General features: G+C 48.6%; 1 protein-coding gene across 1 annotated transcript; it reads right to left on the minus strand.

The window, feature by feature from the left end:
• Nucleotides 1-1071: 1071 nt before the first annotated feature.
• Nucleotides 1072-11940, minus strand: eml2 (EMAP like 2). Its single transcript, XM_076146368.1, has 19 exons — nt 11811-11940; nt 7575-7603; nt 7323-7452; nt 6978-7127; nt 6786-6855; nt 6495-6605; nt 6293-6388; nt 6078-6212; nt 5233-5332; nt 4997-5151; nt 4427-4552; nt 4185-4316; nt 3903-3970; nt 3620-3708; nt 3329-3426; nt 3156-3243; nt 2961-3056; nt 2541-2671; nt 1072-2387 (listed from the first exon to the last, which is right to left on the minus strand). The coding sequence occupies exons 1-19, from the start codon at nt 11825-11827 to the stop codon at nt 2262-2264; spliced, it is 1947 nt and encodes a 648-aa protein (XP_076002483.1). The 5' UTR covers nt 11828-11940; the 3' UTR covers nt 1072-2261.
• Between the last annotated feature and the right edge of the window lie 264 nt (nt 11941-12204).

Here is a 12204-nt window from a genome sequence, read left to right on the forward strand (position 1 = left end):
AAACAAAGGCACACAAACAAGCCCCTCCCCCCTCCGTCCAGTGTGTGCATTCAGAAAACACAGTCACCTTCTGACTGAGGTCTGGCCGGCTGTGTCTCTTGAATGAAAGCGGAGGAGAAGAATGAGGCTGATGGAATGTGCTGCAGCCACTGGATTAACCGTTTGTGTGCTGGCAGGTCTTGGTGGTGTTGTAACTTGTGTTTGTCCCACATTGATCGATTCCATCGCACGTCTGTGGAGCCAGAGTGACGACATCATCACTCTGCGTCCATGTGCAGTGGTGTGTGTGTGAGGTTCAGGTACCTCTCCTCGCTCCGACCACACAGAGATTACGGTCCTAACAAACTCCCTCCTCCTTGACCTCCTTGTCCTCCTTTCCTCATCACCTCTGTCCCCTCTGTGACTGTTTACTGTGCGAGCTCCTCTTCACACTCCTGACCTGAGAGGTGTTGACAGCAAACAGGCCGTCGGGACCATAACACTAACGTGACCTGACTCTGCTCTCTGCTCAGCACTCATGAGGTAAACATCAGGCTCTGACCTCAATCTCTCCATCCAGTCCTCCTGCTTTCACTCAAAAGCTACAAATTATCCGTCTGTGACTTACAAACCATTCCTGATGAGGGTTTGTGATTATTGTCATGGTTTCAGTTTTTCTTTCTTATCTTCTCCTATGTAAGTCATTCATCTTCCTGTTTCCCAGGATGTTTTTCCTTCCAGACCGCAGAGACTCCATGGAGCTGTGGATCAGATCTGTGTACCTCTATGTTTCAGAGACGTGTTTACTGTCGCCCCCGGCCCAGATTTAGCTGGCTGAGCCGGGCTTTGAACCGGCGACCTCTGGGTCCTCTTTAACATCACGCTGTATTGAATGTCAATAGAAAACCGTCACCACAACACACTCACCTGTTTCTGCTAAAAAAGAGTCTAAATGCTAAATGAGAACATAAATATCATCTAAACAATGTAGATAAAGACAAATATGAACATCATTTCACTCCGATATGTGGTATAATTAGTATTAGTAAGTATAAGAATGTGGTGGATGTGAACATAAAGGTCAGATACCTGTTAGTTTAATGGTACTCGGGTAAAAACTTTATTAACAAAGCACAGCTGAAGCTCGACTTCTACAGCACAGTAGCCCACCTTTCCCTTTAGTGCCACTAGATTAACGACATCCATCATGGTTACAGTTAGATATTAAAATAACACAGCCACTCGGATATACTGCATAATATATATATATATTAACTCTATAGACCTTTGCGACTTTGACAGCATCTACAGGAGGAGGCGGGCAGCAGCCTCACATGCGGCACTGTGGCGCCATCTAGTGCCTCCTCAGCACAGTACAGTTAGAATAGAAGTACAATCAGAAACAGGGAGGGGAGGCGGGGAGGGGGTGAGATTGACCCCAACAGTAATACTTACAATCTTCTCCTTAAGAGTTAAAGGCTGAGAGGTGGTTACAGCAGGAGATTAAAGGGTTAAAGGGACATATCACCCATTCTAACACACATATTGCTGTTCAGAGGAAATAATACAGATCCATCATTAACGTGTGTGTGTGTACACTGCAGTAACACTTTCTAAACAGCTGACATTTAGAAGACTAACAGCACAGTGATGAATGTTCTTCCCATGACCCAGAACACGCATCACTCTTAAAGCTACAAACTGAAGGAGGGGTACATTATTATTATGAATTGTTTCATTGGATTATAATGTGATTAAGAGAAATGAATGTAGATCCACAAACGAGCACCAAGTTATTATTATTATTATTATTGTGGAGGACAGAGGCGTCATGGTTACATGATCTTAGTTTTCTAGCTCTAGTAAAGAGTGATGCATGCTGGTATATTGGTCTATAAACAGGAGTTCAGATTAAAGGCCGGAGGATCGACACAGTTTTAGGCACAAAATCAGACATCCATGTAAACTGCAGCAGCCAATCAGGACACTCGCAGCAGAAGTTAAGATTATTTTAGAAACAGTTAAGACTCACTTCCTGCATGGCAACAAGGGTTTACCTCTACATTCCATAACAAACAGCAGGATTTTAATTGATTGATTAATCCAGGACAATGAGAACACACAAGCTCATCTGTGGGTTGGTCGAGTTGTTTTCCCTCAGTAGGCACAGAGGAGATGCTGCCCTCTGGTGGGCACAAGGAAACATAGTGCAGGGATGATGGGGGGGCGGGGTCACACAGGATGCTGAGGTACCACATTCAGGGGAGGGGGGCCAGCGTTGCTTAGACGACTGCCCACTGCAGGATGCTGGTGTCTTTCCCGCCGGTGGAGATCAGGTGACTATCGTCATGCAGGAAGGCAACATTGGTCACGTGACTGCTGTGGCCACCGTAGGTCTGGCAAGGAGCCTGTAAAAGGGGGCGGGGCAAAGGGAGGAAGTGACGCAACAACCCATCAAGAACTCACTGTGTGTGTGTGTGTGTGTGTGTGGTGTGTGTGTGTGTGTGTGTGTGTGTGTGTGTGTGTGTGTGTGTGTGTGTGTGTGTGTGTGTGAGACTGACCCTCGGGTGAGAGCTGGGGAAGGCGAACAGCTGCACTTTGCCAAAATCATCAGCAGAGGCCAGCAGAGAGCGACCATGTGACCTGCACACGGCGTTGATGTCTGTGCCATCTGCGCCGTCTGGCCAAACACCTGAGGGAGAGAGAGAGGGAGAGAGACAGAGAGAAAGGGAGAGAGAGGGCGAGAGAGAGACAGAGACAGAGAGAGAGAGAGAGAGGAAAAGAGAGAGAGTGAGAGGGAGTTAGAGAGAGAGAGAGAGAGGAAAAGAGAGGGAGTGAGAGGGAGTTAGAGAGAGAGAGAGAGAGAGAGAGTGAGAGGGAGTTAGAGAGAGAGAGAGATGATTAAATTTCAGGCGATATTTTGGTCACTAGATCACAAATAAACATGACGTGTTTCTCTGAAACCCTTTTCTCTCACATACCAAAGGTGTTGAAGCTCAGTGGGCAGGTGGAAGAGGCCCACTTCAGGTTCCGCACCGTGTCCATGCTGGTCACATGTTTCCCACTGGACCCCTCCCCTGGAAGAAGAAGAAGAAGAGGAAGAAGAACTTATCAAGCTGTCTGTGCTGTGGTGTGTTAGTGTGGAGGAGGAGGAGGAGGAGGAGGAGGAGGCTTACAGAAGAGGATCTCGTAGTCTCCTGAGTTGGTAACGAGGTAGTGACTGTCTGCGGACCAGTCGATGTGAGTGACGAAGCTGGAGTGACCCTGGAAATGAGACAAAGGAGCGTTCATGTCCCGTAATGTCCCAGCACCTGGGTCTCTCTCTCTCTCTCTCTCTTTGTGTACTCACGGTGCATTTCCCCACGCGGCTGTACTTCCTGCCGTTCTCAGTCACAGCGTAGATGTAAACAAAGTTGTCATGGGAAGCAACAGCCAGGAAGTTACCATCTGCAGGAGACACATGAGCCCGGTGAGTTAGTGTGTGTGTGTGTGTGTGTGTGTGTGTGTGTGTGTGTGTGTGTGTGTGTGTGTGTGTGTGTGTGTGTGTGTGTGTGTGTGTGTGTGTGTGTGTGTGTGTGTGTGTGTGTGTGTGTGTGTGTGTGTCTGTGTGTGTGTGTGTGTGTGTGTGTGTGATGTTTACCTGGAGAGTACTTGACATTGGAAATGATCTCGTTGCCGTCTGTGTGCATAGAAACAAGATCCCTGGTGTCAGTGTCCAGCACCAACCACCTGCAACACACACACAGTCACACACACACAATACAATGTCAATCAAACGTTTAATTTCTTTTAAAGCATTGTCGCCATACAAGGGACTTGATTGTTACAACACTGCTATTCTGTATGCTCATTGGCTTCAGTGTGTGTGTGTGTGTGTGTGTGTGCATGTGTGAGTGTGAGTGTGAGTATGAGTGTGAGCTCACCTGCCGCTCATGGTCCCCACGGCCACCACGGCCCCGCTGGGATGGAAGCCTGCAGACCTGCCTGGGTCCTGGAGCAGAAGAGGGATCAGGGTTCATGTAACCAAAGCTGCAGGTGACTGTAACAGATCTAAACGTCTTCATGCATGAGTGATGAAGAGTTACTGCCCTAAAGCTCAAACAAGGAGATCAAATCGATATAGATGACTTAAGAGATGACTTCATGTCCCTCTCACGTGGGAAGAAGGTTCAATAGAGACAAATGGCTCTGCCGCTCTTCCTCACCTCGATGGTCTTGCTCCAGAGGGGCTGGTGGGAGTGTGTGTCCCACAGGTGCACCTGTCTGTCCTGGGCACAGGTGACAAACTGCTCCATGGACGGGTGGATGTCCAGACCCCACAGCTCATCTGTGTGACCCTGGGACAGCAAACAGGGCCGCTTATATACCAGCTCACGTGTGAGGGTGTACCTGTGTGTGTGTGTGTGTGTGTGTGTGTGTGTGTGTGTGTGTGTGTGTGTGTACCTACCTGTACAATAGGGGTTAAGGTATCAGGGAAGGCTCCTTTGATGATGGCGTTCTTGGTGGTCCCTATGAGAAGCTCTCCTGATTTCCCTTCAGCCAGAGCCCGAACAGGACCGAAGGCCTCGCCCACCTGGACCGGACCAAAGCACAGACACACAAAGCTTGTTTGGGTTTTGAAGTGCATTCCACTCAATAAGGAGAAGAGACGTGTGATTTGTGTGTGTGTTCTGGGCCCTCTCTGCATGAATGACTAACATCTTAGTATGCCTGAGTGAGACTGCTAGATGATGAGATTATGCTTGAGTGGCAGCGGAATGACACAGAGGAGGAGGAGGAGGAGGAGGAGGCCACATGGAGAGAAATGTGTCATTGACTCATCCATCAGTGTGGGTTTGTTGTTGTGGGTGGAAGAAGCAGTCACAGGTTTTGGTAATAGAATTTCTCTGATTGGTGTTCAGTGATCATGAATCACTGAGGGTTGAAGCCTCTCATTGAGACCTGCAGTGGCCGTCTCTCTCCTCCGGGGGCGCTGTGTCTTCATGCCTCTGATGTTCTGACGCTCCAGCCTTCTTACCTCCATCTCCGCCTGCCTGGCGTACCCGTGGTCCCACTGCACCACCTTGCGGTCTTTCCCTCCTCCAGAAACCAGCGTGCCGTCTTTCAGGACGCACACGGAGAAGATCCCGCCCTCGTGGGCTCCTGACACCACGTGACTGATGCGGGTGCCACCTGTCCATCAGAACACACATTAGACTTCAGGTTCAGGTGTTTGTCGTTGAGCAGGACAGGTTGTGACGGAGCAGAACGTACCTTTAGCCCAGACATAGATGTTTCCACTGGAGTCTCCTGTGATGGCGTCTCCATTCTCAGCAAACGCCACACACAGCACGTACTTTGGTTTCTCGTTTTTCTGTAAAGAGAGAGAGTGAGTTAGTGAGTGAGTGAGTGAGTGATTGAGTGAGTGAGTGAGAGCACGGGGGTGTGAGCGTAAGAGTGAGAGAGAGAGAAAAAGAGTGAGAGTGTGTGAGTGAGTGAGTGAGTGAGTGAGTGAGTGAGTGAGAGCACTAGTGAGTGAGTGAGTGAGTGAGATAGTGAGTGAGTGAGTGAGTGAGTGAGTGAGTGAGTGAGTGAGCACTAGTGAATGAGTGAGTGAGAGAGAGAGAAAAAGAGTGAGAGTGTGTGAGTGAGTGAGTGAGTGCACTTGTGAGTGAGTGAGTGAGTGAGAGCACTAGTGAGTGAGTGAGATAGTGAGTGAGTGAGTGAGTGAGTGAGTGAGTGAGTGAGTGAGTGAGAGCACTAGAGTGAGTGAGTGAGTGAGTGAGGGAGGCAGTGGCTCAGTGGGTAGTGCTTCCACTTGGGAACCGGAGGGTCGCCGGTTCGAGCCCCTGCCGAGGTGCCCCTGGGCAAGGCACCGAACCCTCAATTGCTCCCCTCTCTGCGAAGGGTGGTAATGTAATGTAAGTCGCTTTGGATAAAAGCGTCTGCCAAATGATCGTAATGTAATGTAATGTAATGTAATGAGTAAGTGAGAGCACTAGAGTGAGTGAGTGAAAGCACAGGGGTGAGTGAGTGAGTGAGTGAGTGAGTGAGACTATATTCCTCCTCAGGCTGTGGTGTTATAAAGCGATGGTGATGCTTGCACAGAGCGTCCATACCTCAAACAGGCCCTGCCTCTTGGTCAGCGTGTTTCCCTCCACAGTCCAGAAGTTGATGTGAGATTTCCCACAGGTGACGACGAGGTTGGCGTCCATGGGATGAAACACGGCAGCGAACACAGAGTCATTTGAGCACTGCAGAGAAGACAGGAGAGAAGACTGAAACACTGTGGTCCTGTTAGAGAGGCAGGGTCAGAGGTCAAGCTTCAGGTTACCTTGACCTCAGCCAGTTTCTTCTCCTTCTGCCAGTTCCACACAGACAGCATGTGGTCGTTAGCATCGTCCACTGCACACAGGAAGGTGCCGCCGTTCTGAGGAGATGAAACAGAAATCCTTTAGGGAACATCAGGAACATTCTGTGATGTGGGCGCAGGTTTGCAGAGATCAACCAGGAGTGAGTGACAGGAAGCTGCTCACCGACTTGGAGAACGCCACGCAGGTGACGGCTCGGTCGAACACGCCCAGGCCCAACACATGGAGTGTGTTCAGACTCACCGAGTCCCACACCCGGACATGAGGAGCCAGCAGCTGATCACACACATACACACACACACCGACACAATGACATATTATAGCACTTTTGCCTTTAAATGCATTTGTTGTTAGATTCATGTTCATGTTCATCTGCCAGAGCAACACCAGCGACTCTGTAGGAGGAGGCGAGTGTGTGTGTGTGTGTGTGTGTGTGTGTGTGTGTGTGTGTTCTACCTTTCCATCTTTAGAGTTTCCAGCCACTTGTCCTGTTGCTATGGTGACCATGTCAGGATGCACACTCAGGCTGAGCAGAGAAGAAGAAACTCATTTAAATGTTGTTCTTGTAGAAACACTGAGCTTCATAGAAACGGTGAAACTCTATTCTGAGCGTCAGAGCAGAGCAACTTCCTGTGGCGACCCTCTCACCACTTGACGTCGTCGTTGTGGCCCAGGTAGTGCCTCTGCTGCTGCTCCTCCGAGTTGTACAGCACCACCACCGAGGCGTTGAAGTAGACGATCTCTCCCGTGGGCAGCAGGTAGAGGTTGGTGCGGCAGTCGCGCCCACGGTATCCATACCTAGGCCAAGCCTGAGTTAGGGAAAAGACAGAACAAGTGCACCGGCGAAGGTCAGGGACGCCACGACTGACCTGACCTTTCCCCTCACGCCCCACACCGCCCATGTTTGCCCCACTAGGGGTCAGACTACAAGTAGAAATAGTCTATCCCGTCTATCCCCTCTGTTTCTCCATGTTTCTCCGTGTTGAAGGATACACCCACTGAAGTTTGAGCTTGCGTTCAGGCACGGCCATCTTCTGGTCCAGGGCGTAGTTCTCCTTGTGCTCGTCAGGGACCTGCATGGTGACAGGACGTCCGCGAAGGAACATCCTCACGTATCCGTCCTCTGCAGGGCGAAGGGACGGACAGAGAGCAGACAAGAGACGAGTCAGGGGACAAAGTGGGACATGAAGAGCAAAGGTAAAAGACCTAAACATGGAAGGTGTTTATGAGCTGATCTGTGTTTACCTGCACTGTAGGTGCATTCTTTGGTTTTGCTGAAACAGAAGAAAGAGAAATGAAATGATGTCCTGCTAAACTTGATCTGCCAGCTTGAGCTTTTATTCTGAAAAGAGAGTGACCCAGAAATCTGAGCTTGTTGTTTTGGATGAACTGAAGCTGAGGTGCAGACGTGTGTGAGCTCATTGTATACATCATTCAGTTTGATGTCGCTCTTTCAAAACTGGATGCAAAAACAAAACGCAGTTCTTCCTCCCAATTTCCACAGCAGCTCTTATTGATCGAGGGTCAATAAGGTCTGAATGCAGATCAACAAAGAGCTACAGAGACACTTTAGCAGAGTAAAGTCTGAATCCAGTAAGTACACAAGCTGCTACACACAATGATGGCCTTTGATCGCATTCAGCGCAGCCTCAAAGGAAACACACGTGTCCTTTTATCTGGAGATCTACACACGGGAGGCGACACGGCAGCAGGATACATACAGGATCATCAGGAGGATAAACACACACACACACGCATTGCTGCTCCTCCGCTCCATGTGACAGAGGAGGAAGAGGAGAGCGAGAGATGAAGATGACAGGAGGGGAAGGAGAAGTGGTGTTGTGTCTGTATCTCACCAGCCTGTCAATCAAACAGAGTGTGAGTGTGTGTGAGTGTAGATTGAATCAGCAGGACGTCAGACTGGCACAGCGACATTTACTTGTATGTAAATGATGACGATGCTGCTTTACATCCTGGAATCTGCAACTCAACTAATCGCTGCGATCAGACGCCATCCAAGCCTCAAACCGTCAACGCCGAGTTTCCTCATCAAGAAACTTCCTCAATCAGCTGCGAGTCAAACCAATCAGAAAGAGCCCACTCCGCCTTTCCAAGCTCGCCGACCCCTCCTGACCTTTACAGAGGCTGCCTACCCATCAAGACTCTGTGGGGGGAGAACAGGATGCTGACACGCCGGCTCGGCGGACAGGTAGACGTTGCCATGGCGAAGGCAGTAAAAGTGGGGCGAGATATAGAAAAGAGGAAATGAAGGCTCTTTACTTCCTGCTAAACACCACAGGCTGCACAGGTTTGGATGGAGACACAAACCCTCACACTCCCTCACACACTGATGAGGGTCGTCTGATTCATGTTGGAGCTGAGATCCTTTCTGATTTTAGGATGTGAGTTTGAAACTAACAGTTCATTGTTTGCCAGACATCCTGGAGTGTTTGCTTAATACTTAATGTTTAATACTTAATGCTTCATGTGTACGAGCTCATGCAGACTGTCTGTCTGAATGCCAACATAAAACCACTTCCTGTAACATACTCGCCAAACTTCATCTGAATTTACACCAGTTCTGATCTAATTATGATGTTTAGATGTCTGGTGTGTGTGTGTGTGTGTGTGTGTGTGTGTGTGTGTGTGTGTGATAGCCTTCAACAGGCTCTGAATAACCTTTGAAGTGTTTCTGATGCAGAGACAAAGTGAGATGTGAAGCAGGATGAGCCGTGTGTGTGTGGCTTTGTGTCTGTGTGTGTGTGTGTGTCTGTGTGACATTTGTTTAACAGGGTGTTAGCTGGGAGAAGCCTCGTCGGGCTTTGTTGTCTGTGTGTGTGTCTCAGAACTTGTCTGGTCAGGTCAAGACAATTCAATCCTATTCAGAAAAATGAAGAAATTCTACGTTGATCAAAGCAAAGCAGAGGGGCCTGGAGCAAACGAGTGTGTGTGTGTGTGTGTGTGTGTGTGTGTGTGTGTGTGTGTGTGTGTGTGTCTGTGCGTGCGAGTGCGTGTGTGTGAGTGTGTGAGAGTGTGTGTGAGAGTGTGTAATGTCTGCGGTGTTTTGTGGCAGATGAGGCTCCACAGGGTCTCGGCTCTTTAAAGGCCCCACATAAAGGCCTGTTTGTCTCCTGGACTGTGTGTGTGTTTGTGTGTGTGTGTGTGTGTGTGTGGTTTGCCAGGAACAGGAGGCGTGGCCCGGTTCTTACCCAACGAGCGAATGGGATTGATTCAGAGCCAGTTATTAGTGCAGTGCATGCTGGGTAACTGGCAACTGTCCGTGGATCTGTAATGGTGGATGTGAAAGCCTCACAGGCTGTGGGCCGGGTCGCCCCCGGTAACCAGGGAGAAAGAATGCGGCTGATTAACAGAACCAACAAAACGGGATCAGCTGATGCAGCCAAAACATGGTGCTGTCTGTGTGTGTGTGTGTGTGTGTGTGTGTGTGTGTGTGTGTGTGTGTGTGTGTGTGTGTGTGTGTGTGTGTGTGTGTGTGTGTGTGTGTGTGTGTGTGTGTGTGTGTGTGTGTGTGTGTGTGTGTGTCATCTGAAGCTCTTAGTTTGGCCTTTATGAGTTTGGACTTTTCATTGTTAAACGTTTTCTGTTCAAATTCCATTAACAGCTAGCATCACATTTCAGACTGCTGCTGTTTCTATCAACCTGATGCTCATCATTGTAAAGTTACGGTAGGTTGTTGATCACACACAGTCACATCTTCATCCAGCTGGACAGAGGGACTGAATCATCTCTTCATCCAGACACAAAGTAAATGCTCAGCGTGACTGACTGACTGAGTGTGTGTGTGTGTGTGTGTGTGTGTGTGTGTGTGTGTACTGCGAACCACTTAAGTGGGAATAATGGGTGTGGTCAAGTGTAAACCCATTTCCTGCTCCATTATGACTGAAGCACCACAGTGGTTGAACTAATGGACAGAGTTTTGTCTCTCTAATCTGCTGCCATCAGACACAGAGACTGAAACCACACAAACAAACTGAGCAGGATACAAATCTCTGCTCCCATGCTCCTGTTTGCATGAAATAAACGAATCTACTCTGAAAATAAGGGCGTGTGGTTCAGTTAAGTAAGTGTGTTACAGCTGCACCAACCTGAGCACACACACACACACACACACACACACACACACACACAGGAGGTATACTGCAGTAACTACACTGTACTTAGCATCTAAGTCGTACTTTGCAGCCACGTCTACTGCTGAGGACCTCATGACTGATTACTGTTATTGTAAAATCTGATCAAGTTTGCAGTTTTAGTCAACATTTTGATCCGATCAGCCTCAATCCTCATCCTCAGCTGCCTCATTATGTTCATGTGTCTAAACTGGACAAACCTGCTCTCAGTGCTACAGAACGTTTCTCTACAGGCGGATCAATCTGTGTGCAGCATGTTGAGCAGGAGGGTCGATCAGTGATCAGCGACACTGAGAGGACGGAGCAGAGTTATTCATGTAAACATCAGAGGGACGGACACCTTCTGGACTAAAGTATGGGCGTCTCCACATCGTCCTCCTGGGTTTGGAGACAATTCTCTTCAAACTAACCAAAAGATGAAATGCAGCCAGATAAGAAGTAAACACAGAGAATAAGGATGTTAGCAGAATCTAAAGGAGTGTAAGCTTTACATTTTCTGTGTGTGTGTGTGTGTGTGTGTTTGTCCGTGTGTGTCCGTGTGTGTGTGTCTGTGTGTGTGTCTGTGTACAACGCATCCCATCACATATAAAAGACAAACTAAATAATTGAAAACTTAAAGGATCACAAAGTTAACAGGTTTTCCAGCAGTGCACAAACACACTCTGATGTCTTCACACTTTGACACTTTCATCTCACACACACCCTCACTAACTTAACCCGTACACTCCAGCATCAGAGCGACGGACACCTGATCTGCTGTCTCAAACATCTCCAGGCTCTGGTTTCTGTGTCGTTTACGTTGCGTTACCAAGCAGAGACAACAGAGGAGGAAGTCCCACAGACACACAACCGCAACAACACTGAGACAACTGAGCTACTTTAACTCACAAGATCTGACAAAACCTGACAGAATGCAATCTTATGAGTCTCAATCTAAAGTTGGAGCAGTGAAGCCAGGATGAGTCTGCAGCTTCAGAGCTTCAGTCGTGTTTCTGAATCCAACAGCAGGAGAGCGTCTGGGTGTGACACAAGCTCAACGCAGCTGTGGCTCATCTGTTTACAGATCAACCAGCTGACTACAAACACACACTCCTGCAGATCCAGCAACACCCCAGAGTTGCTCATTTGTTGCTCTAGATTCCATTTAGAACAAACATTCCAAAGTTTCAGCCTTGAATCATGGGAGAGCTGAGATTAAACCAACAACTCTTCACACAAACAAGCTTCCTCTTTACACTTCCCTACAGTATGTGTGTGTCTGAGCGTGTGTGTGTGTGTGTGTGTGTGTAGGTCCTCCATGTAGTCCTGCATGTAGTAAAGAGTGTGTTACCTTGGCGATCTCTTCATGATTCAGGTTCCGTTAGGTAAGAGTGACAGCGGTGAACAGAGCGTCTCTACAGTCACAGCAACTCTCCACTTCCTCCTTCACAGAGCAAACTTTTAGCTCCGGCTAGACGCTCTGTCAGCCAATCACAGACGGGACCTCCCCGCAAAGCCGCACCCCCTTTACCCGAGGCCAGGGGGTGTGGCCTCTTTTTTTCCTTTCTTTTTTTTTACTATGAGGAGTGGGAAAGCTGATGCCATTAGGAGAGGAGAGAGTGTGTGTGTGTGTGTGTGTGTGTGTGTGTGTGTGTGTGTTTGTGTGTGTGTCCTTCACTGTCCAACATGGAGCTGAAACCTGACGGCTCACACAGATGAAAGATCATTACAGTGACATTTACCTG

Source organism: Genypterus blacodes, unplaced genomic scaffold (assembly GCF_046128005.1).
Source record: "Genypterus blacodes isolate CSIRO-AG114 ecotype Tasmania unplaced genomic scaffold, CSIRO-AGI_Gbla_v1 ptg000032l_1, whole genome shotgun sequence".
Classification (NCBI taxonomy): Eukaryota; Metazoa; Chordata; class Actinopteri; order Ophidiiformes; family Ophidiidae; genus Genypterus; species Genypterus blacodes.

What these genes read in the sequence shown, in the direction of transcription:
- eml2 (XM_076146368.1), bottom strand. An exon ending in AAGCTCAAACTTCAGTGGGT is followed by an intron (nt 7,128 to 7,322) that starts GTATCCTTCAAC and finishes GGCTTGGCCTAG; the next exon opens with GTATGGATACCGTGGGCGCG. An exon ending in AGAGGCAGGGCCTGTTTGAG is followed by an intron (nt 5,333 to 6,077) that starts GTATGGACGCTC and finishes CTCTCTTTACAG; the next exon opens with AAAAACGAGAAACCAAAGTA.